The 27,416-nt window shown below is 40.8% G+C and overlaps 1 protein-coding gene across 1 annotated transcript in view; it reads right to left on the minus strand.

The window, feature by feature from the left end:
• necab2 (N-terminal EF-hand calcium binding protein 2) overlaps positions 1-27,416 on the minus strand; it is a 155,226-nt gene that overhangs the window by 57,582 nt on the left and 70,228 nt on the right. Inside the window, exons 6-7 of the mRNA XM_078256169.1 lie at positions 18,787-18,923; positions 17,957-18,081 (exon numbers count right to left, since the gene is read on the minus strand). Of these exons, the coding sequence (XP_078112295.1) occupies positions 17,957-18,081; positions 18,787-18,923 (262 nt within the window). The remainder of the gene's footprint in view (positions 1-17,956; positions 18,082-18,786; positions 18,924-27,416) is intronic.

Raw genomic sequence — 27,416 nt, forward strand, 5'->3', positions numbered from 1 at the left:
CTGTCGCTTTAAATGCTATTGAGGAGGAGAGAGGCGGGGCAAGGTGGAGGGTGGGGGGTGTGGCCTTGACCAACTGCCATGCTTCGCTCGTTTGCAAGCCATGATGTTTCTCTCTTTCTCATGGGCGGGCCAAAAAGAGCTCAACAGTCCCGCCCCTCCTCCGAGAGACCTTGGGTTCCGGAAGTAAATTTCCCATTCATTTCTCCCATTAACGTCTGGAAAAATCCATATATAAAGAGTTTCAGACCATGCCTTAGGCTAACCAGACGGTACGTGACTCATAAGCATACAACATATAATTTTGAGTGAAAAAATAACAGAAAATCCCAAAAAAGTCAAAGGTATAAGACTGTGTACATATTTTCATTGCAGAGTAAAGGAACTACTCATCCCATAAACCACCGCGCACCACTGAATAAAGGAAGCTACGTTAGCTTAACTAACAGCTAATTCGGCTAACCGCTAGCTGCGTGTAATAACTTTAAAGGGGTGATAGAATGCAAAACTGATTTTACCTCGTCATAGTTGAATAACAACAGTTTGGTGGGTAAATAGGAAATACATAGAAGCTCAAAATCCCATTGCCATCTCTTTCCTCTGTAAATCTCAAAAGTTGAAACTGCCTCTGAAAACGGTTGAATCTCAATAAAGCTAAAAGTTGACGTCAACTCCTCAACTCCTACTTTTGTCACGCCCCAAAATTTACATAGGCTACACCACTGACCTGAGGTCAGCTTAGTCTTCTGAATCTAGGTCACGCAGATCTCAGAAATGTTATACATTGTCTGCTTTTCCATCACTAAATTCACTTTTTATGTGAGAAATCAACTATGTAAAGCTCAAATATGGGCCGTTCTACGAAAATTGATGGCTAATTGCAAATTTGGTAAGACAGTTTCGGACTTGAGGAGCTCCACAATCTGCCGTGACAGGTGGCGGCTGCCGGCCGGGTTTGATGCCTTCCCTGTCGGCCTCTCCCCCTTCACAGACCCGCTGAGCTGGAGCTCTGTCAGGATCTCACACACGAGCTGCGCTTTGTACTTTAGAAAGAAGAAAGTTTTTCAAGGATATTGAAAATGAACCACGGTCGTAAATGCAGTGTTCCAGGCTGTACAACGGAATAGCCTACTGGCCCAGAGAAGACTGTTTAGAACGAGTATATCGGACGAGAGGGAGTTGTGGATCTAACGCAGTGCTGCAGAGGCACTGGCAGAGGACAGGCTTGCAAGGGTTCACTCTCCGCTTCCCGCTCTTACTAGCTACAAGGTGAGTTGTGATTCTTTTGTGGCGTTTTTTTATGTCCAAAGGGTAACGTTACAACAACACTAGTTGTAATGAAAGTGTCGAAACTTTGCATTTGGTCTCGGCTGTTTTACCGCCGCGGTTCTTGCCCGGGCATGTGTGGGCATGTAACAGTGTGTGTGTGTGTGTGTGTGTGTGTGTGCAATATGAGACCTGCTATATCGTCTCCAATGAATGTGTATGTGGTTCCTCAACCAGTCAACGCGCCGCTCATCTAAATATTCATGAGCATATCATATTTGGAAAAAAAACTCTCGTTCCAAATAGAGCCATTACACAGGGATGCAGAAGGGTGGAAAAAATTGCACCTGGGACATTTTCAGCCCAACCAATGTTATATATCATATTAGGAGACCTTAAGGAACAGTGTTAAATACCCTATATCACCCCTTTAAAAGACCCTCAAAATAAAACCTTAAAATAACCGTTAAAATATATAACAGCTGTTAAGTCAGCTGTAGCCTGCTTTTCCCAGTGTTTAGTTTGAGTTAACGTTATTTTAGACTGAATCAAGCTGTCAGCTAGTGGTTAGCCGAATTAGCTGTTGGCTAAACTAACGTTAGCTTCCCGGTGGAGGATTAAAACACTCCCGAGGAACAAACAAGCCTTACCTGGGTGAAAGTCTTTTGTTTTCGCTGCAAAGCTTGAAAGCACTGTGTTTTATGTTGACACCACGTTGTGCTATTTCATGTTGAGTCACTTTCCATTGAATATTAAAGTTCATAAATAAGTGTTTTGGCATGCGTGGGTGAGTGGCACTATATCCACCATGGTACTGAAAGGGGGATTTCTTTTTTTTTTTTTACAAATCACACCTTGGGTACAACGTTAGTTGACATTGATTACTTGAGTCCATTGAGCGAGGACTTTTAGTTATCGAATAATTCGTCTTACTCGAGAAATCATTTCAGCCCTTCTATTGATGTTAAAATGCTTCACATTGCATCTTTAATTTAACTCCCATAGTGAAACTGGCAGTGCAGAACTGGAAATTTGCTTTTATTCTACACTTTCTTTGTAGATGCTTATTTGTGTGTGTTGGTACGACCAAAAAACTGTAAAATCAAACTAAAGAACACTGAGAAAACGTGTTGTTTCCCTCCCAAACACGCCTCTCTCTTCACCTTCTTGTCCCCTTGATTTCTCTCTCCTCACTTGGTTGCTTCCTCTTATCCTCCCTCTGTCTTCTTCCTCCCCCCTTCTCCTCCACTCTCTCCGTCGTCCTCTTTCCATCCCCTGATAGCTTCCTCGCAGCTAATTGGAGAGTTGGCTGCCCCCTCTTTATTAAAAGCTTTAACAGTCAGTCAATTAGGAGCAACCTCTCTCCACCGCCCCCTCCCACCCCTCCCACACACACACTCATCAACAAAACCATAGTGTGTAACCATGGAGACAGTTGGAGATAAAAGCCCAGTGGTCATTTCAATGGACTTAGAAAATAAGTGTCCCAGTCAATTATAGAAGCCTCTGAATGTAGCAGCGGGGTGAGGGAAGGGGGTGGTCTCTATTGACTTTCCACTCAATTAAACCTGATTTGAGTTATTTCACATTCACCTCATTTAACTTTCCTTTCTGTGTCAGCTGGTATTTAAACGTGTTCACGTGAATAATGAAAAGGGCCCGCTGTCGTTACACTTTCTCTCAAATGAAGTGACTCTCAAATGTTTGTTCGGCCTCGTTCACTTCTGTTCTTTTATTAGATATAATTTACACAAGTCACAACACAATGACTATTTTACGAAAAAGCAAGGGGGCTGATGTCGGCATGGTGTATTTATTTGTGAGTAACATGTCTCACTTTCACACCAGATACAGGAGTTTGCATTCCGTCATGACAATTAATGTTGTGCACTACAACTATTGTATAACTTATTTGTCATTATAACAGAAACTCTCTTCCACTGTCTTTCTTTTGAAAGTTCCTATTGTTTCCCACAAGAAATTTGGTGAGGCTGCTTTCTGTGTATAATACTGTTTAATACTATGGTTACCATTCCTATTGATCTTACAACTAGGGATAGACCGATTATCGGGCTGTATTTTTGTAGTTTGCAGATTATCTGTATCGCCGTTTTACTTGCCTGATAAGCGATAAAGTTAATTCATTAAAAGGTGCTCTACTACAGCTCTGTGTCTGTCCGTCTGCTTCGGTTTCACTCACCACTGAGTCTGACTTAATGTCCCACCTACAACACTCTCTGACTATCTTTTACTGGGTATTATGTTGAAAGTTTTGACCAAAGATTTAAATTTTCACTGTAAATGCGTATCAGTTCCAAATATCGGTTTCATTAACTACTAAGAATCGGTATCGGTATCGGCCTTGAAAAACCAATATCGGTTGAACCCTACTTATAACTTGCTTGGAGATTTATTGAGATAAACTTGATTGCTATTGCAGAACGTTATCTGAATGTAATCAAAAGGATGTTGATTTTTTAAAGATTATTTTTTGGGCATTTTAGGCCTTTATTTATATAGGACAGCTGAAGACATGAAAGAGGAGAGAGAGGGGGCGCCTGCACTACCAGGTGAGCTGACCTGGCGCCCGTAATCAAAGGTTTTGTAGCATCTCCCAATATCAATGTTCTGTCTGGCGACAGCCGGTTTGAGTTTGGGTTGTCCAAAACCCACTCTATGGGCTCCAATAAATTCTGCTTTGCCACTGAATGTCATGCAACGTTCCAACCCGCTCTCACTCCGTCTGAAGCGATTAAAAAGGCGTCCTTCAGTATGTTTGTATAACGTACCGGGGAGAGCAGGCAGCTACACAGTGTTTAGCGAGTAGTATGTAAGGCCAAAATTCCGCATAGGGACGTTGGTTGGGGTGGTGGATGGGTCAAACATAGGACTTTCATCCAGGAGACCGGGGTTCGTGTCCTGCTTGTCACTTTTCCTAAAGTCGCATTCTTTTTTAACCGTCCCGTTATTCCCGCGTGTCACGGAAACGTAAGCCCACCCACGACCTTTTCCTTAACATAACTGCGTCAAAAGGGATGCCAATGGTCCCGACCAAGCGTGTTTAGTTAAAGCACGTTATATGACGCTAAAGGAGACTTTTAGCGTCAATAACAACGACAAAGGCTGACCAAGCGTCCGTATTTTACGAGATGGGAGTGAGAACCTGTTGAACGTTCAAAACCAAAAAATGAGAGATTCAAGCTGGATGCAAAGCCAGACACAGATTAAAGCAGAGGTGTAGCTAAGTGGGAAAACCTCAGCAGAGGACAAAAACAAGATAAACAGAGATTTGCCCACAGATTAGTTGTCAATCAAACAGTGTGGCTCGTGATGTGTTCATCCTTGGTATCCTTGATTTTCTCTTGAAATGACTTTCACGGTAAGTCGTGTCATACTAACTAATACTAACTAGCAAATGTTTTTATTTTACATCATCAGATTTTATTTTGCTGCCAGACAGCTAGTGATTAGGATGCCAAATATTTAAGCTGAACAAGTTGAATTACACAAAATAGAAGCAAGCCAACATTTACTGTGTGCACATTACCAAAGTGAGCACTTTTCCTCATCCACTCCCACCCACTCAAAGACCATCTGAAGCTTTATCAGAACTGAAAACTTCCTGCCATGGATACATGCATCGTCCCAGTCGTCCCAACATTTGATATTTCATGCTGATACTACAATAATCAGCTTGAAAATCTATGTCTTTAACAACAAACAGTGTGCAGTATATAATATATTGTTGGGAGTAATTACCAGCTAGCGTTTTTCACATCTGTCTCTGCAGACTGGAAAACATATGTTCACTTCATTCTCTTCTCCATCGCAGGCACAGCTGGGCGAGCACACACAGATGCACGCAATATACACGTGTACCCAAATACTTCTGCATACACAAATTGTTAAATAATATATATTGTAAAAGTTTGCACAAGACGCATCGCTGCAAACTTGCACAATTTTGTTTAACCTGATCTCCATGACCTCTTAGGGAATATTGCTTTACTCATGGTAGGAAACTAATAAAGGAATCTTATTGAACCTAAACCCTGAAACAGCGCCTGTCCAATCATAGCTTAGCAAACATAACTAGGCACAGCAGGCCTGTAAAGCCTTGGATTTCCCACATGCTAAAGTAGTGTGCATGGAGCTGTAGTTAGAGCGATACATGGCATTTCAAGATTTCAGAGTTTGTTTTTTTTTATTCATTGACCCTTCATCTGACTAAGGGTTGTGCAAGTTTAGTCTATATCCACGGCGTTCCATTCCCGGGATTGCTCCAGTGCCACGGAAATTCCGCCGGATGTCTTTCATTTCGGCCGGATGTCCATCACCTTCTGCCTTCTTTGTGTTGGCATTCCAAACTCCGGTGGATTTATGAGGACTATGGTTAACTGCTCCTCAGATCTCTGCAGGGTAAATCCAGACAGCTAGCTAGACTATCTGTCCAAACTGAGTTTTCTGTTGAACGACTAAAACTATTTTGAACGTACACATGTTCCACCAAAACATGTTCCTTCCCGAGGTTATTTTGCAGCGACACCGTTGCTCCGTGCGGCGTTCAGCCCTGCCCAAAACCATTGTGATTGGTTTAAAGAAATGCCAGTAAACCAGAGCACGTTTCTTTCCCATCCCGGAATGCTGGATGTGGACTAGCCAGACCCTCCTCCGTAGCGCTGTGGAGGAAGGTCTGGCAATGCGAGACTAGTGCATGTTAGAATCTATGGCCCAAACAAAACCAAAAAAATCGTTCATGGGGAGGTTCGCTAGTTGTGGGTGAAAATTGACAAATTGCCTAACGAGTAGAACTAAGCATTACTTTCAAGGCCAAGAAGCACATTATTAACTCTTCAGTGAAGTGTCAGATGCACTTAGAGGCGATATGCACTCAAGCGTTGCTCACAGCAAACAACGTAGCATTTGCTGCTCGGCTTAAAGGTGGTGATGGATATTTTTAGCACTCTTATTCTTCCCCTCCACCTCTCGTACTCTGTTCCTCGCTCTTTGTTTCCTACCCCGGTCGTCTCCCACTCACGGCTTTGTCTTTTTTCTGCTCCTTTCTGGCTCTCATTACTCCAGTTCTAAGATCACCTCACTGGCTTCCAGTGAACAAGAGAATCAAGTTTAACATTCTGTTGCTCGTTTATAAAGCTCTCGATGGGCTAGGACCAAAATATATCTTACTATAAACCTTCAAAGGCACAAACCTACCAGACACCTCAGGTCCGCAAACGCTGGGCTGCTTGCAGTTGCCTTTATAAGAACCAAACATGGAGAAGCAGCTTTGTTTTGTTTTTATGCTCCTCGTGCCAGGAACAAACTCCCAAAATACCTGAGATCAGACATCACCTCACAGTCGGTCACAGTCAGTTTTAAGTCGGGTCCTAAAATATTTCTGTTCTCTGGGGCTTTTTAAACCTGTACAATCTTATTTATCACTTTGTCTTTTATCATATTTTATTATCTTTTATATGTGATCCTGTAATGTCACTCTTGTTTTTACCATTTATATGTTTCTTTTTATTTTATTGTTGTTAAAGTGTAAGTTTTTTCTTTGTTTTTTTTTCTGTGAAGCATTTTGAATCGCTCTAGTGCAGGGTGTCAAACTCCGTTTCACTAAGGGCCACACTGGAGGGCCACACATGTTAAGTTTATTGACATGCTTTTATTTAAAAAAAAAAAAAAAAAAGTAAAATATCTTTGACTGTAGTGTTGCTTGTCTCATAATAGTCTTCTCACTTACAGTTTAGTCATTAGCCATTATGGAGTTTAGCGAATGAAGCTAAACAATGATTACATTTTTAAAAGCCGACTCACAGCAACCCGATTCACAGCCTCGTATGCAAACTCTCTGGTTCTGTGGGAAAATCGGCAACTCTGCCAAATTCGGCTTTGAATGTTGTGTAATTGCAGTTTGAAAAGCAGTTTCCCGCCGGAAGCCTGGAGTGTGACACATATGGTCTAGTGCAGGGGTCGGCAACCTTAGGCACGCATGCCACCATGGGCACGCGGCACCTTAACCAATGGCACGCTGGCAATATGTGTGCAAGAGAGTTATTGATGTGTTGAAATCATGGTTGAAATGCTGAAGCACTCTCTCATCCGCATGCCAAATTACAACGTTCACAGTTGCGCGACCTGTTATTTTTCGGTAGTTTGATTGACTTGTATCCCCACCATAGATTGTATAAAAACTATCCCCATCCACATGCAGCAAAGACCCACCCTACTCTGATTGGCTAGGAGGCGACTAGTAACGCTACTGGGTTCGGTAGCGGTATGTCGGCAATCGCAGGCCCGCTAGCTAAGAAAGCTAAAGTTCCAGCCCTCATGGACAGAAGAGTGGGGTTGTGTGTTTCAGAACACAAGGCATAAACAGGCATAAACATGTAGAAAGCGATATTTCAATCTGCTCTGTCTGCTCAGTCCACTCTTGTCCACCGCGCTGTTTTACGCAAACACAGCTCTACTCTGCAAATAGCACATTTTTACAAACAAGCTAAAACAAAAGCTGTCGGATTGTAGTCTAACTGCTTATCTTAGTTTGCCGGGAATCTTGAAATTTGAATACATTTTTATAAACTTAACAGCTGGCTAAATGAACCATCCTCTCCGGTGGAGCGGTAAACCTATGGATGTATTAAGACTAAAACTGATGCATGTGGCTACTTAATATACACTGACGCGATCGTTATGTTCACGTTCTTCATTCTTAATGATGATGATGCTGGTTGTATTATTTTGCAACCGCATCGTTTCATTGCAAATGAGGCATACAGGACCTGCTTATCAGTCCATACATCATTCCACGTCAACTTTTCGCTTCAGCCTCTTTGACACTGACATTTTTACCTGACAACAGCCGTTTCTTTCTCCAATCAGCACGCTGCATACTACAACCATGTTTCCGTAATCATAATAATAATATACAATAATAATAATTACAATGTCCTGATTATGGGAAATAAATGTTGCTATGGAATAAAGTTACAGATTCCGTGGATATTAAATTTTGATGCGATGTCATAATTAAACTTAATGTTGACATGGCACACTAATAAACAAGAAATTTTGAAAAGGGCACTTCATATCAAAAAGGTGGCCAACCCCTGGTCTAGTGCATGAATTGCGCTATATTTTATATATATCTATAAAAAATAGCCTTGCCTCCCCTCTGTCCGTCTTACTGCAGAGTCTCTCTGATCAATTCACAGCGAAGCAAACCTCACACACATCCTGTACATGTCTGAACGCTGTTATAACATGTGAAGGTGAAATAACAAAACTTCAAGGCGACGTCATTTGTTTGCATGAAGACATAAGTGGAGGAGAACAATATGGGATGAAGAAATGACTCAGGAGCGCAGAAGTAATTTGAACATATTGGAAGAGGCTGGGCAGCAGGACAGGGAGAGGGGGAGTCGTTAATCAATCCACCTGTCCCGACTCCAGACAAAGCGCAGGTGACATCCCTGTGCTCCGCTGTCAGAGCTGCTTCACAGCCTACAGAATCGAAGAGACGGAAAACTGAGAGACGAGAAAAAAGGTGATTGGGGGTAAAATAGTGTGAGATCGTCAAAATACATGAAAGGTTCCTGCTTTTAAATCTTTGCCTTGTTTTGGAATCACGATGTTTTAAAGTAAGTGACCAGGTGTTGCATCCGAAATCGCATACTCAGCACTACATACTCAATATGTATACTATCGCTCAACATATTTTTGTGTTAATAAATATGTTGAGCGACATTTTGGACGCACTAAGCTGTCATTTTCAACGTCACTTCCTGAGAGCCTCCTTTACGGTGGCTGACAGAGGCAAACGCCCTGCAACTTAAGAAAACACACGCAAATAGACAAAACACAAGCAAATTAAGAAAACAACTTCATTAATTTGACAACACATGTGCAGCATTCAGCAAACACACTGCAAATACACACAACACAACCAAATACATAAACTCACTGCAAATACACACAACACAACCAAATACATAAACGTACTGCAAATACACACAACACAACCAAATACATAAACGCGCTGCAAATATGAAACGATGCAAAAAGAAAAGCACACAAACCCAGAAAACAAATGCAACAAAAAAACGCAGCATCCAGATTATACAACGGAAGTTCTCCAGACCTCTAGAGGGAGCAGCTAAGTGGAACAGCTGGATTTTCGACCCCACGGGGAGAGAGCACTCTGCCTTTTTATTAGAGTCGGGTATGGCTACAGCCTGGAGAACTCCATAGACTGTATATTAAACTCATATTATTATTATTATTAGTAACATAATATATTAATAATATAAAGTCTATGCTCCCATCTCATGCCCTCCCGGCTGGTGCCGTCCCCGAGCTTCAGCTTTTCAAAATAAAAGCTTGCGTCTGGTCCGCTATGTCTTTGTACTTTGGTGTTTTGGATGTTTTTGAACTAAACAGTACGGCAGTCATGCTAATGAATACAATAACTTTTTCAGCAGATGTCTTACTTACAACACGTTGGAGTTAGCAAAGCAGTTTTGTGTTTATATGTGCGAATTTATTCAGTTTGATAAATCCCACGGTAAATTGGCTGGTTTACTAAACAGGGAGGGACTATAAATCCTGTCTGATTTTGTATTTCAAGAGCGAATTGCTCCACAATATGAATACAGATTGATCACTTATTTTTTTGGTAACCGTTGTTGTATAATCACAATATTACACTTGAGGAGGCCTATACTTCAGTAATGCGCCTTTCGGACCTCGAAATGAAACCCTCTCATGTAATATGGCTTAAACAAACGTCAACGTTAAACACTGATGCAGTTTTAAATGTTTTATTACCACGAGTTTACAGACGTCTCTGCTGATTGAGTATCACCTTCTGACCTGAGCCGAGACACACCCACCAAACAAGAGAAAACATCTCAAACATAGACTTAATATATACAGTCTATGCAGTTGCTCTCTCTCTCTCTCTCTCTCTCTCTCTCTCTCTCTCGCACTTTACTGTTACGCAGCCTTTAAAACCAGAAAAAGACAACACCACGATATTACGATATCCAAAATTTAAGACGATATCTAGTCTCATATATCTATCAACCCGTTGTCACTCCGAACTCGTAAAAAAACTGATGCTTGGGCAGTGGCTGTCAGTGGCAGATATGACGCAAAAAGCACCCTTCAGCGTCTGTGTGGAACGCACCGGGCAGAGCAGCAGCTCCATGACGCTTTAAGATGACATAGTATTAAGAGCAACAACGGTAGCGAGTAGTATGAAAGCCAAAAAATCTGCATAGGGAGGTTGGTTGGGGTGGTGGATGGGTCAAACAACACAGGACTTTCACCCAGGAGACCGGGGTTTGTGTCCCGGGTGTCACTTTTCCTAAACCCAACTGTCCCGTTCTTCTTTTCCTAAACCCAACTGTCCCGTCCTTCTTTTCCTAAACCCAACCGTCCCGTCCTTCTTTTCCTAAACCCAACTGTCCCGTTGTTCTTTTCCTAAACCCAACTGTCCCGTCCTTCTTTTCCTAAACCCAACTGTCTCGCTCTTCTTTTCCTAAACCCAACTGTCCCGCTCTTCTTTTCCTAAACCCAACTGTCCCGTTCTTCTTTTCCTAAACCCAACTGTCCCGTCCTTCTTTTCCTAAACCCAACTGTCCCGTCCTTCTTTTCCTAAACCCAACTGTCCCGTTCTTCTTTTCCTAAACCCAACTGTTCCCGTCCTTCTTTTCCTAAACCCAACTGTCCCGTTCTTCTTTTCCTAAACCCAACTGTCCCGTCCTTCTTTTCCTAAACCCAACTGTCCCGTTCTTCTTTTCCTAAACCCAACTGTTCCGTCCTTCTTTTCCTGAAACCCAACTGTCCCGTTCTTCTTTTCGTATGTACTTTTACATAACGTACAACCTTTTTATAAGCCCACCCATAATCTTTTCCTTAAGCTAACTGCGTCAAGAGTGACGCCAATAGTCCCGACCAAGTGTGTTTAGATAAAGCACGTTTGGATATGACGCCAAAGGAGACTTTTAGCGTCAATAACAACGCCAAAGGCCCCTGACCAAGCGTCCGTATTTTACGCATTGTGAGTGAGAATGTGTTGCATCTATCAATATAATAAAGATATATTGCCCAGCCTTACACTGTAAGCTCATATGTATCCCGGGATACACACCCTGACAGGTGACAGATGTTTGGAAGATCCTGTCAGACTGAGCTGTCATCTTTGAACACCTTTACCCAACATGAATCTATTTTTCTTCTATGCAGCACTGGAACTGAAGCACATAAGAGAAACTTTTCAATTGCTGTACATCAGACCCGTGCATATCACTGACACAAAACTCTGGAATGTCAGAGTATGTTTAAACCTGTCGTTTCTGCACTTTGAGGCCCAAAAACAGAAAAAAAAGAGAAGAAGAAGAAAGCTGGTGTGCAATAATTATATTTTTGTGGAGCATATGCTGCAAAAAGGGTATGGGATGAAATGTATACATAACCTACAATCATTTCTTTATAATGAGACTTATTTTCAATGCTCAGCACAAACAAGTGTGCTCTGCTCATTAAAGAAGATGTTTTTGTTTTGTTTTTCTGCCACATATAATTGGATGGCAGAAGAAAGTCTTATAATACCAAAGCTCTTCAGTGTCATGCACTGTTTCGGTTAAACTCTTCTGAAATTCTATGAAATGAAATTGATAGAAGATTTCTTTCCTTTTTTTTTTTTTAAAGAATAATTTATAATATGCACTTTGAACAGGGCTTTGAACAGAAGAATTAAAGAAGGCAAATTCATTCTCTTCATTAATTAGGATGCTGCACTGGTTTACCACAAAGCTCTCTATTAATACAAACAAAAACCTTTTTTACTTTTTACTCAGGTTGAAAGCAAACGCTTTATTATTTATCTCAGATAACCTTGAGGTCACTGAGTAGATTTTTATTTGGATTTTTTTTTATTTATTTATTTTATCTGCAGGTCTCTGCAATTGTTCGTTTATGTTTAGGATCATAATGTAAAATTGTTTTATGTTTTCATTTGGGCGCACTTGGTATGCTGCTGCATTTGGAAGCTTTTAAATAAATAAAAGAAGGCTGTTAAATACAGAAGACCATGCATGTTTAGTTTGACTGTGTCACTGTATTACACAGTCTTCTATAGTATCCACTGGGGTCTACTTTATTACCCAGCAGCACTTTAGTTTTTTTTTTATTGGACTGCTATGTCACTGTTGGTCTGTTGGTCATCTCTTGCTCATACCATCTCTATCAACACATCTGTTTCCAGGTCAGGGTCAAGTGCTATATCCTGGAGTGAGTCATTTAAAGGTGATAGTACTCAACTAAAGAAATTATTTCGTATAATTCTTTTATAGTTTCCCAAGAACAGGTTAATCAATAATTTAACAGAAAACTGCTTGAAGGTACAACGCAGCCAACAAAGACTCTGATCTGTGCAGGACATACAGGACAAGATATGTAATCTGCACCTCTAACAACGCGGTTTAAATTGTAATTTCCCCACTGGGGATCAATAAACAGTATAAATTAAAAATTAAATTTAATTAATTTAAATTTAAAAACCATCAGGCACTTCTGCCAAGGCTAGCTTTGTTTTTATTTTCAACCTGGACCCTGTTTTCCTATGTTTTTTGTGTGATCGATCGAAACAACAATCTTTTAAATTGGTCCACTATTAAGCTGCAGTCGGCAGCGGTGATACAAGTTACAATGTAAGTTAATGGGCAATTGCACACCTTCAATTTCCGTCCAGTGAAAGTGCTTGTTTTACCACAGACATCCTCAGATTATTATACAAAGTATTATACCAAGTAACATTATAAAAAGGATTCCTACAGGGATAGACCTTTTTGTTAAAAATTAAGATCCTTGTTGTTTAACATGAAACAGCCCTGACAACAGCGCTATCGCCAAACCCACTAGGCTCCATTTAAACAGTTATTTTGTCATCGTAAAAAATACTTCATTAAAATCCTTCCAATAATCCGCCCTCTGGTTTAGTTAAAATAAACCCTTAATTTACCCATTTACATGTGGAAATATGCTGGCTCTATACACGCTAAAAGTAGTTTATTTACATTGAGTCTGGTGGGTTTAAAGACAGAGATTTCAAAGCTGTTTCATTTTAAAAAATGATCTTACTTTTCTATCTCTGTAGGGATCCTTTCCATAATGGCGTCAGACACTTACAATAATAATCTGAGTTTGTCAGTGGCAAAACAGCACGTAAATTGACGATGCACATTTGCCCTATAGATTTACATTGCAGACCGGTTTGCGGTTACCGGTTACAGCGTTCTTGCTCAGTTCTGGACCAATTTCAAAGAGCTTTGTTCAGTTTGATCAGTTACTTAGACACAGAAATTACCCTTTAATAAAATAGTTCAACATTATGTCAAATGAATGACATAGATGCCACCCCCCTGGACCATATACAGACCGTGTGAAGCTACAACCAGCAGCCATTCGGCTCAGCACAAAACCTGGAAACAGCACAGTGTGTATCATATGGTCGGATGTATTTTTAGAGATATAGGATGATAGGATAGGATATACTCTTCTTTGGCAGCGTGCTGCCAAATTCAAAGCTGTGTGAGAAAAAAAGGCCATCACTGCCATGCTCCATCCAATCTGACAGCAAAGTGAGTATCTGTGTGTGCCTCATCCATGAAACAAAAGGATTTATAAAAGCCAAGGTAACTGTTAGAAACACTCTCCTCACTTAAATGCATTAGTGAGCCCATAAATCACAAAATCCCATCAAGGCAACCAACTCTTATAAACCTAATTTGTGCTTTAAGTTCAAGTCTGCGCTAAAATGGGGCGAGTCACACACAGCTGGCCTTGGTATACATGATGTGTATGTTGTAACAGTGAGCATTTCTACGTTTTATGTGGCCAGTTGAAGGAAACGCTGTAGTTTTCTGTGTCACAGATCTAGTGAAGTGTGAGGGCCACATGTGGAACACTTTATTAAAACACAGACGATCAATCTCTGCTCTACTGATCACTCACTAAATCAATAATGGCTTTGGCAACAGCTATATTGTTTACTCCATCACACGCAGTCATGTAATGCTCTGCAGATTTCTCCATTTATAAATGGACATTTTTAGATGTTTTCTGATTTGGGTTTGAGGGTATGTTCGCGCACAGCATGTTTTTCAGTGCAGAAGATATTATTAGCTAAACTACATAGCATTTTCACATAAAAAAATCATTACCAAGTTAAATTTGAAATATTACTGTATATATATATATATATATATATATATACATACATATATACATATATATACATATATATATATATATATATATATATATATATATATATATATATATATATATATATTGTAAAAAGTATGCTGAATAAGTTTACAGCACAAACAATAAGAGGGTGTTGTTTTCCGGTACAAATGAAGAAAGAGCACAATGCCTATAGTGACAAGAGACAGCAGCTCTACCATTGGTTTTGTATGTTTTAACTTATAAACTATGAGTCATGCATGCTTTATGTTGCCTTTTGCAAAGCATACCGTATCTTCAGTGGTGTGTCCATGGGAACTCAGGTAGCTAGAATTTGAGCGTAGTAAATAGAAAATATAAAGTATTACCAGTAACAGTATTAGCAGTTATAGTCAAAGCACTTCATATTGATTATTGCTGAAGCTAGAACGATTCAATTCAATGATTTCTTTTAAAAGAACAATACAGTTGAATTGACCTAATTGCAAATTGATACACTGATACAGCTGAATGCATGGTTCAAAGATTAAGCAGTCATGACATTAAGTGAAGGATTCAGAGAAAATGGTTTCCTGCATTGAAAAGGTCACTGTTCCATACATTTGAAATACTAGTCATCAAAAGCATCCATGAACACAACAAACATCAAACACTACCTGCTAGCAGCCGCATTATGAAGAATAATGCAACAACAACAAAAACAACAATGGCTGCCTCGGTGGGAAAATCACTCACAATAATGGTGCTCTACTCTGTGCCATTTGCTCTCATTTAATTTAACTGTCATCGTAACGAGTAAGAGAAAGAGAGAAAGCTTTATTCGTCAATCCACACAATCCACAAAGTACGTGTAATTGGCAGTTGAAATGTATCTTAGACATAGCACTCTTTCAACGCATTCTCATGAACGGGTTCGTAAATACGTGGAATACATACGAATCACAGTGCTTTACTTTTCGTAGCTACGTGTACGAATGGTTCATGAGAACAGCCTGACTATTCACACAGCACACACATGCAATTCAGGAGATAGCACAGGGTCGACCATGGTGCGGCAGAGATGGGGACTCGAGTATGAGACTCGGACTCGAGTCGCGCACACAGTGACTTCAGACTTGACTTGAGACTTCAAGTCCTCAAAAGACTTCTGACTCGACTCACACTCAAGTTGCAGGACTTGTGAACAATCTTTATTTTTAGGAAACTTTTTAGGAATTCCCCTCCCTGCGTAACCCATAACCTCTATAAGTAGCATGTAACGTATCTGCAGCGCGCAGCCACACGTAAGAGAGGACAGCAAACGTGTTGACCGCACCGGCAGCTACTGCCGCCTCCAAACATTAAAATTAGGTTAAATTGACATGTTGTGTAAAAATGGTAATGAGCCCTTTAAAGGTACCCTGTGGTGTGTGAGACCATTTGCGATAGAGCTACTAATAGTTATTTACAAGTTGGTTCCCATTTTGTTTGTATCTTGAATGCCCAAGACCTAAACATGAATGAGCACATGGATGCTGGTTTATACTTTTCCACTGATAGGCAGTTTGTGCCAATAAACGTGGCAATGCTCCAACAAAGGTATTGAAGAAGAACACAGATCTGATCACTGAACTAGTAAACATGAATGTCAACAATTCAGATGTTTTAATTTGCTGTACAATTTAGCATTGAAATGCATTCACTTTAAAGCTCAAGGAAACACGGCATTTTGGTGAGACACAACTTTGTTTACTTTGTTTTATATGTTCATTATTTGGGACAAACGGCTTCTACTACAGTATGCTTTCTAGTGTATGCAGCTGTTCTAAACCATCTGTTGGCCAGTGCTATACGGTACAGATGGAAGATGTAGAACAGATTCATATCAGTGGCATTCATAATGTTAACCACAGTGTGTCAGTATTCTTCTGGCTGACTTTAAGTTGTTCCACTTGTCTAACCCTGCAGTCCATGGACAAAATGACACACTGACTCTGAAACAACAGCACATTTGCCTGACACTTGTCAATAACAACGTCTGAGTAATGATTGATTATAGTTGCCCTTTGAGGCTTTCCTCTACCTACGCCTTTGACTCAACTGTATTTTTTTGTTTGACTCTTCGCCTGTGAAGTTTGAGTCATGATAAAGTGATGCCATATCTCGACAACTTTTGAAGTGTCGTTTCTTCAGTGAGCAATTTGTTCGAGTGGGTGCAAAGTGTTGAGGCGAGCGAGCGTGCGCTGCAGTGTTAACTACCAGCTGGGGGAGGAAGAGAGAGAGAAAGGGGGTGACTGGAACGGAGGAAAAGAGGGAGAGAGAGAGAGAGAGAGAGAGAGAGAGAAGGGAAGAAATTTACCGAGCGAGAGAGAAAGAATAATGAGGGTCTACACATCCTCAAAGACAATCACCAGCCTAAATCAATTTGTGTCTGTTTTAGCTGCTGTAACACACACACACACACACACACACACACACACACACACACACACACAAAGCCTCTTTTCCATTTTCCGTCCCCTCACCTTCGACTTCTTCTCTCTGTGCCTTCTTCCTCCCTTCTTTCTCCCTCCCCCCTCTCACTTCTCTAAACCCTGTTCCCTCCACCAGTTTATCTGTGCCACCCTGTCCGCTGCAGGAAAGCTGCATCAAACCTGTGTAGGTGGCTGATTGAAGTGTTTTACAATGGAGAATAAATCAGGGATGGTGAGAGAGAGAGAGAGAGAGAGAGAGAGAGAGAGAGAGTATTTGTGAAGTTAGAATGAATGAAAAACTGCTGAGTAGCAGTCAGAGTTTGCCGTCCGCTCACCCAGAGTGATGTCCCCTCACTAAAGATTTGTGGATATGAGGCTAATCATACAGGACAAGCACATGACGGATTGCCTCCAGCCATACATTCAGAGGAGGTGCTGCAGTGTGTGTGTGTGTGTGTGTGTGTGTGTGTTAGGGTGACCAAATATCCATGTTTTTTGGGGACACTCCCCGTTTTTGGTGGACTGTCCCCAGCTTTAGCTGTCCCCGGAAATGTCCCTGATTTGTAATGTGTGGTAAAACACCAAGCAAAGTGAAATAATAACATACATGTCCTAAACTTCAGAGTCGCTAGGTAAGCTTAGTTTGTGTAAGCACACACACAGTCACAATCTACCACACAATTCACAATCATAGTGAGCCTTTCCCCACAGCGTTGGGGGGGCAGGGGCTCAATCAAAAAAGGGCGCAAATCAGTCAGAAGATAATTTTAATCCCTGCGGGTGTACAGTAAGGAGAGACGTAAGGATGAAAAAGAAGAGAGTTGGAGGAGGAATGGTAACAGACAGAGCCAGTCAATGTATTATTCCAAGCAATGTTTTTGAGATAAGATCTAAAAATTAAGTTGTTATATTTCATCTGTCACCTTGGTGTGTGTGTGTGTGTGTGTGTGTGTGTGTGTGTGTGTGTGTGTGTGTGTGCGTCTCACCTGAAGCAGTGTTGATGGTCCTGACTGCCTCCCTGGCACTGAGTCTGTTGTTTGGGGGATAGTCAGGGACGGTGTTTTCGTTGCGCCTCTCTGACATCCGTGGACTCACCTTGGCAGGTAGATGACTGAAAAACAGAGGGAGGGAGAAGGGGATAAAAAGAGAATTAGATGATGAGAAAATACAGTAGTGTGGGATTGTGGAGGGGTGAAGAAAAGAGAAAGAGAGAGTGAGGAAAGAATAAGGAAAAAATTAGGATGGTTGTGGCCGGTTAGCTCAGTTGGTAGAGCAGGCACGCGTATGTAGAGGTTTATTCCTTGATGCAGAAGGTCCAGGGTTTGAGTCTGACCTGTGACAGTTTCCTGCGTGTTGTCCCCCTCTCTCTCCCCTTTCATGTCTGAGCTCTCCTATCATTAAAGGCGGAAATGCCCATAAAACAAATCTTTAAAATTAGGATGGTTTAAGTCCGAGGAATAAGGGAGAGATAAATAGAGGGTGATAACAATGGGATAAACAAGATGAGAAACTTTGTTTTTGTCTGTGTGTGTGTGTGTGTGTGTGTGTGTGTGTGTGTGTGTGTGTGTGTAAGAGAGAGAGAGCGACAGCCATTTTAACCAGAAAAGATTTGTGATTGAAACACTGCCTAGTTTCCATTATGACCGCTGACAACCTGAGTTTTACACATAATGCCATGATCAGGTGTACAGTCATGAACACACACACACACACACACACACACACACACACACACACACACACACACACGACACAACACAGGCATTCCCAATTTGACACATAAATGTCTGACACAGTGACACCCCCATTGGCTCACCCTGATTGGCTGTGCTGCTCGTCAATAGCATCCACGGCACTCTCCACAGAGCTCAGGAGAGACTGGATCTGATTGGCTGATTCCTTCAGCAGGAAACGGGTCACAAACTGCTCCACGTTGGTTCCTCTCTCATAAACCTGGGGAAACAAAAGAGAGAAAATCAGTATGATCGTGTATTTCATTTATAAATCTTTAAATAAATAAAATAAAACAGAGTCATTTGGTCAAAGGTTTCAATACCATGTCACTAATAAAAGTGGTTTATTTAAAAAAAGAAAAAAAAGAAATGTGAAGTGTCTTTTCCTTAATCCTATGTGTTTCACACGCAGCTACGTTGCCTCTCTTCTCACTCTATTCCCTTCACTCCTCTGAAAAAGATTTTCCAGCACAAATCCTGTTCCAGTTCCTTGCTTGCATCCATTTGACGGTCGACAGGTTTCTCAAGGTGGACAGGCAGTGTGTGAGGAGGAACAAATAACAAGTAAAAATAGACTAGTACCTTTCATTCTCTCGGCTGCGGTCTCCCCCCTCTCCTTTCCCTCACTCCCTCCTCAATCTCCTCTAATCCCCCCCCCCAGTATATCTCCTTATTCACTGCTCGGACTTTGGCCTGAGAGTTTTTTTGCAACCTTAAAAACACAACAGCATTATGACGAATCAATTAAATCTTCAGTAAGTGTTGAAAGGTCTGAAAGGCCCTTTTTGACAAATTGAGAATTGCAGCTCATACAACATTCCCAATTGGGCACGGCAGATCGGCTGGTTACATTTTGTGCAACCAGCACCAGACTGTTGTAAAATAACAACAGAACCCCCCTGTGCTTATGTGCACATCAAACATTATTGATTATTTTATTTGATGCTACATGGTTTCTCCTACACCGTGTGTTAGAAACGGACACATTAAAAACAGTTCACACAGCTCCACAAAAAAGTCACTTAAAACTCCCTCAGGACCGTCTTTCAGACATCCCATGTCATGTCCTTCATCCTGAACACCATTTAACAGTGCATCAGATGTTAAATGTGGTTGATGTGTGGCTGTGATGAGCAACATACTGTGATAGAGATTGTTCGGGTTCAAAACTTAAGTTTAAAAATAATTTCCCAGACAGCAATACGTTTCCTCTGAGGAAAACGCTCTACAGGATTCCCAAACTGTCACTGCATCATGACGGGGACAGCCCTGTGATTTAAGGGGGTGATGGTGATTGGCCGACATTGTCACAGCCTTTAATGCACCCACCTTTAGCTTTCAGCTAAGAACAGGAAACTGAGGCTACAATTGGCACCGGCTCTACCAAAATTAGACAATAGAAGATTGGAAAAAAGTTGCCTGGTCTGATGAGTCTCATTTCCGCTGTGATATTCAAATGGTTTCAGATGAATTACACAGTGGTTGATTATGATTGGATAAAGGTCCAACGTGTTATACGCCATAGGCTTAGACATTATCGCCAACATTCATTCATTTCCATAGACCTGTTTTAAACTGTCACAACAGTTGCAATGAAACCTTGAAGGGTAATCTATTTAAGGCCTGTATATGTATACAGTTTGAAGTTTGTTAAACTGAGCGAGACTTTCTCAAAAAGAGGAATGAAAAAGAGAGATGAGATCCTGGCGACAGCATCAAAGAGTCCCTGAGCTGATGCTGACAGTGCGAACATGGTGAACTGTCAGAGGACTTGGCGGTTTCAGATAAGACTGGAGCTCCTGCTTTAACACTAATGACCTTTTCACTGCCACCTTTTAATTATTCAGGGATTTCACTGTTTGCTAAAAACACCTCCCTCAAACAGTGACTGTCCAATCATAGCTTAGCAACCGTAACTATAGGCACAGCAGGCTTGTTGATTTCTCCTGATGTTGAAACTGTGTGCATGAGGCTGTAGAAAAAAAAACATTCTTTGCGTTTAAGAGTTTGGAGAGAGTTTGCCTTTTTTAAGCCTTTCTAAAATCGAAAACACAAAAGCAAATTTATAAAGAGTAGATTACACAAATGGTTTGTCTGCTCTAATGATAACAATTATTGTTAGCCTGTCCAGCTAACTAGCTTACTAATAACCTAGTGTTATACTAAAAAACAGCCATGTTTACAACTAGCACATCAAATGTGTAGTATTTCCCCACTGTAAGATGCTATCTGTCTTGCTCTTTATCGTTATTTGTTATAGTTATTATTTAGGGAAGTTTAAACTTCAGCAACCCAAGTCAGTGTTACCCAAGATAGCGTTAGGTTTGCCAAACACAATAGTCCTCATCTTTAAAGTATTTGCTTTTGTTTCTCTCATTTGATATGAGTCAATACTTACATTTAAGCTAACTCATGATGGGAGCGTGCCTATGTTCCCACATTTCTAAGATTTTTCTTCTCCAAAATTAGGCCTTGTGTTCCCACATTTCCTTTTACATAAATTTGTATCAGATTGTATCCCCCTAACCCTAACCCTAAAAAATGTTGTGGGAGGATAGGTCTTAAATTGGAGGGAAATGTAGGAACACAAGACCTAATTTTGAAAATGTCCTAGAAATGTGGGAACATAGCGCTGTGGGAACATAGGGCCTAATTTTAAGAAAAATCTTAGAAATGTGGGAACATAGGGCTGTGGAAACAGGGCTGTGGGACCATTGGGCTGTGGGAACACAGGGCTGACCCCCTCGTGATAGGTTAGCTTCATTTGCTAGCTACAGGTGATGAAATATCCTAGCGGCAGTGAAAACGTCACTTTCAAACGCCAGACCATAACTGACTACATATATACTCCGGAGAGAGTCAGTCGACCATGTCTGCTTCACTGTCAGAAGTCACAGTGCAGTGATTTAGGGAGACAATTAAGGTTCCTGCGCACTCAGCCATTCTCTGCTCACTCTAATAAAAGACAAACGCTCCTACGAGACGCAGAATCACACAGGTCATATTGACTCCCATTATCACAGTCAATGGCTTTTACACACGCACATGCGTATGTCCGCCACACAAACACGCATACACTCAAACATGCAAACACACACGTTTTTGTTGTTGTTGCCATTGTACCCTAGAGGCACTGATGACTCATTGATGACTACCTTGCTGAGATTTAATTACCAAAGTGGGATACACACATGAACAGAAATAATAAATAGGAATTTTGGCAGTTTTCTTAAAAAGACTATGAGTGTATTATGAGCCCATTATATGTACTTAGTCATTAAATAAGAAAATGCTGGTAGATTCTTGATACAGCATGCCATTTATTTGGCATTATAGCATACTGATATATTTTCTCTGCTGAGTTTTGCAGGTTAAGGTTACTAGATGTAACTTTAAATTTGACCTTAACAGCAGACAAGACTAACAGTGTAAAAGTGTAAACGCTTTTTTATATAGTTTTTATTAATGCCTTTGCCCGGTCCGATTTTTCCCGCAAAGTCACAAAATGATTTACGGCAGGTAGACGGCGCTACAGAGCACACATTCTGATGGGTCACAGATGTCGGTGTAACACCGGAAAAGCCTGTGTTAGTGTTATGCCATCCCATAGGCCTTTTTCCAAGCTTTGTCTGAGGGGTCACAGTCTCACAGACATTTAGGAATAGGAAACATATAAGCGCAAAACTGAAATAATAAAGGTCTACACAAGGACCTATACAAAAATCCTCTACGAGATCAGGTAATAAAGTAAGACCCAAGGCCTTATCAGCTGATACTGTACTTCAGTGGTTCAGGGACCCAGGGCAGTTGCCCACTTTGCCCGGTTGATGATCCTGCTTGGCTTCTGAGAATCAAGTAATCCAGCATCAGTAGAACATCCAAACAGCAGAAGACTAACTTTCTTCCTCTCTGTCCTTCCTGTATGTGTCTATCATAGGCCGACCCTCTCTCCCTCTGACGAGTGTGTCCCGTGGGCGCGGCTATAAAACCTGGGATAGAAAAGCTGTGATCTATAATTCACAGATCACTGACCCAGGAGGAGATACACCGTCTCTCTCCGCTGGCTCCCTGAACACAGCCTGGTGATTAGCTTCAGTGTGTATTATTGTTAGCAGCTACGAGTGTAAGTGTGTGTGTGTGTGTGTGTGTGTGCGCGCGAGTCTATTGCTCAGATTTGTGTGTGTTTGCGGATGTGAGTTTAAGGCAGGAGGAGTGTGTGTGTGTGTGTGTGTGTGTGTGTGTGTGTGTGTGTGTGTGCACGCTTGTGTTCATGTGCCTGGTTTTGTGTGAAGATTGATGACAGAGCTCTCTCTGACCTTATCACACCTACAAGGTTCAATATTGTCATTGTTTATATTTTCACCGAAAGCTTCATTTTAAACAGCACACACATACAGAGCTGCAATATGCCCTGAAGTAAGGGTGTCAATTTTTGTTATTACAAAGTGATGTTTATATGACGTCTGAAATATTTTATCTGGTAGGAGCAATTGACCGAGCCAGCAGGTTCACTGAGCATGTGTGTGTGTGTGTGTGTGTGTGTGTGTGTGTGTGTGTGTGTGTGTATGTGTGTTTGTTTTTCCGATCTCATGTATTTCTTCTCATCTTCTTAGGGTTAATAATAAATCCCCTCATTATCATCCACCTACACATCTGCACACATGTATAGCATAGCGTTCTACTGCAGCGCACATGCACACACGCACGCACACACACACACACACATGCACACACACACACACACACACACATACACACAGAGTCTTTTGTCATAAGATGGCGGTGGCTGATTACAGGGGGTTGTAGGTGATAATCAGTGATTATAGAGGTTGGTTTAGTTAGGGGAAATTATTTCATCTTCAGTGTTTCAGATGGAGATAAAGAAGCTTTTTGGAGGGCTGGAGGTGACAAGGATGTGGGCTGATAATGTCACTCGGCGTTTAAGGAACCTTCCAGTGACTTTTTTTTCCTTCATATTTGACGAATGAATTTCACAAACAAATCACTTCTGGGCATTAAGCATTGACTGTTGTCAAAATATACAGGAATATACAAATATTCAAAAGACTGAAGCATACACTGTGGAATTCAAACCAGCCATATAATATTATACTGGCTATCTTTTCAGAAAAATACCACAAACTCAAGCTATAACAGAAAATACATATGTGTCACGGATCATGAGGTATACTGAGCAACAAAGAAATATGAGTTAGTACATGATTGGTTTTACAGTATGTATATATATATATATAATAATAAATTCATTTTGAATATAATTAGGTGAATGGGAAGTTCCTAATTCTGAAATAATCCTTAGTTGTTAAAGGAATATTATACAGGTCTTAACATGATAACAGCAGTGATGCTTGCCGCTAACTACAGTAGACTGTGCTCAACAGAAAAGCAACAATATCTATCCTGTTTGTTCAAAAACTTCCAGAAATGAAGAGTGGTGACTTCTTTTGACCCTGACATATTTCTTTTCTTAACCTCAAAGGAATTACGCTTATTTTCTGAAAGTTAGATGAGCAGATCCATGACACTCTCATGGCCATGCATTAAAAGACTACACTAGCCATTTAGCATTGGTTAAGGTTAGGGGAAAGATTGTCTTTAATATTGAAATATTAATATTATACATTGAAAAATTCACTCAGATTGAGAGACATTGTGTTTGCTTGATTAAAACTTAACCAAAACCACGATCTTTCCCTTACCTTAACCTTAAAGTGGAACTATTATGCTTTTCCATATTTTCTCTCATTCAGATTCTCATGTTAAACGTGAGCATGAGCTAAAACATTCAGATTTCCAACTGTTCTGAACACTCTGGTTTCAACAGTTTTTTCTACTCTTGGCTCGGTGTCACGTGCCGGCCTTCTATGATTGGTCATCTGCTCCAGGTAGGCAGGAACTACTGGAGTGTTTTTTAAAGCTACTGCGGTGTTAACATTGTTGCATGTAGCTATATGCTAACTGCAGTAAAAGATGTAATCTTGGCTGCCAATGTTGTTAAATTCTCCCCAATTCGGGGTCACATTACTCCTGAAACATTTCCGGTTATGTAGTATTTGGCAGGGGCGATTCTAGGATCTGACCTTTGGGGGGGCTCAGCCCCTAATGAAAAGTTGATAGCAGTTAAGCTAGGGGGGTCCGGGGGCATGCCCCCGTAAGAGTTTTTTTTTTTAAAACCCTTAAATCATGACTTCTTGTGAGTTTTGGGGAAATAAATGATGAATAATCTAATCTAATAATGCCTCTGAACCAGATGGGGAAAATCCAACATCTCTTTTTCTTAAGAGCCTAGTCCTCCATGAAATGCATATGGAAATATAATGTGAATGGAATATTATATATTATATATATTATATTTAAGTGTTTTAAATGTTTTTAAAGGGGTGCTTCAGCACCTCTAAAAATAGCCTAGCACCGCCTATGGTATTTGGTTTTAAAGCCTTTATCCTATCCATTCCATTACAATCTAACGTTATCCTGCCGCTAATTATTAAGTAGTTGCATGCTGCTACGGTATAGACAGCTCGGAATAAACAAAGCTGTAAAACTGAGCTTTCAAAATAGTGTCACATTTCACTAGCTCAGGAGTTGTAAAGGACGGAAGAAAGAGAGAAATACATACTCAGCCTTGCGGAGAAGAGAATGCACAGCTTGTAGTTTCCAGCATGTAGCCTGTGAGCAGTTTTCTGCTCATGCACTTCCTTTCAACTGGTCTTCAAACAGCTTCACAACTGGTCTTCAAATGCCCACATGTCAGCCTATACTAATAGGCATGCTGCCTATTTTTTTTTTTTTTTTTTTAATTTGTATTACTTTCCATTGGTTTGATCTTTTTTTGCCATGGCAACCATTAAAAGTTGTTTATATTGCAGCAATTGTCTGCTGTAAGAAGTTGTGTTGCTTTTCAGTGGTGGTGTTTCTTTCATTTCACAGCTGAGAGATATCAACTATTTATTTCACAAGTCTCTGCAGAGCCAGCATTGTGTCTCTCTCTACAGTGGAGTCTTGATCTGCTAGAAAAACAGAGGTTTGATGTGTTGGAAAGCACAAGTGAAGCTCCCCGGCTGGCCCACTACCTCCGAAAACCCCCACAACCCTGCTTCAGCTTCACACATCAACCAATTAAGATGGTATCCTAGCAACCCCAGTCAATATGTCTCTAAGTAGCCCCATTTTAGCAGTATGCAGGAAATTATATCTGAGCAGCAGACCTCTCACAGTGAGAAAGATGTCTATTTTAAAGCATCATATTTGTTGAATGCCATCCAATTGGGATTTTTTAGTTTTTCTTTTTTTCATGGGTACTATGTTAAAGGGTAATCAGTGTAAGCTTAGATTCATTAACACATACAGGTGTAAGTTTGACTCACTAATATATATATATGCTCTAATATATGTCTTATGTCGACTGTAATGTTTCATGTATGTTTTTGAATGTGTTGAATTATATTGACTGAAATGTTTAATGTATGTTTTTAAATGTGGACCCAGGAATGTTGTTTAAAAAATAAATACAAATAGTTAATCACAAAAAAATTTGGTGATTTTGTATCTGTGAAAGGCGCTACAAATAAACCTTACTTAAGTCACACGCACACACGCACACAGGCATACATACTCACTCAGCCTGTTTCTCCTATAATCTCCTCTGTATGGAACATCTTAGCGTCCTCGTGTGATGAAGACATCCCAGCTGCAACACTCAGCGACCCAGAGAGAGTTCAGCCATGTGTGTACACCGCTGTGGGAGTGTGTGGTTGAGTACTAATGGTGGACTAAGATGACTGACCACTTGCTGCCACTCCTCCCGGGGACATGTACCAGTCCATTAGCAGGACACTAACCTGCATGGACACGCACAGACACACACACAGACACACACAGGCACACACAGGCACACACACACACACACACACACACACACACACACACACACACACACACACACACTCACAGCCAGTAGTCACAAACTATGCCTTTTAACGAACCGTCAGAACTTCTGAATGATTGTGATGTCATAACTACACTATATATAGGTGGAAAGTGCCTCTACAGTACCGTTACAGTCATTCCCCGGCTGCAACGACGGTGCAGAGACTCACAGAGCACAGTTGCAAAAGATCCGGAAACACTGACCTATCAGAGCAGACAAGGCTTTTTCAGGAGTGGGGCTTAAAGAGACAGGCGCTAAAATGGAGCGTTTCAGACAGGTATATTTAGACAGACAGGATGAATTGAATGAATGTTTCTACTAGAAACCCCAAATACATGTATGAACATAAAATGAGCATGATATGGGACCTTTAAGGATTTGAGAAATACACCTAACAGGATAGATACTTACAAGACAAATCTTTCCTAGGATTTGAATACAGCACTATACTGTAGGGGTGGGTAAAAAATCGATACAGCATAGTATCGTGATATTTTCCGTGGCAATACTGTATCGATACACAGATCGACCTATTATTATATATGTGTTGGTCAGTTTGTATGCTTGACCATCCCATTTTGCAGCAATAAAATTGTGAGATGAACAAACAGAGAAATGTATCTTTTAGATAAAACACATGTTGACAAAGTTTCCTTTTGGGGACATAATTTGAAATTGGGAACAATTTGAAGTTGAAAAAAAGGGTAAGAAATTGCAATGTATCAGACAATATTGCAACATGTTTAAAATCGCAATAATATC

The sequence above is a fragment of the Sander vitreus genome, chromosome 8 (genome assembly GCF_031162955.1).
Source record: "Sander vitreus isolate 19-12246 chromosome 8, sanVit1, whole genome shotgun sequence".
NCBI lineage: Eukaryota > Metazoa > Chordata > Actinopteri > Perciformes > Percidae > Sander > Sander vitreus.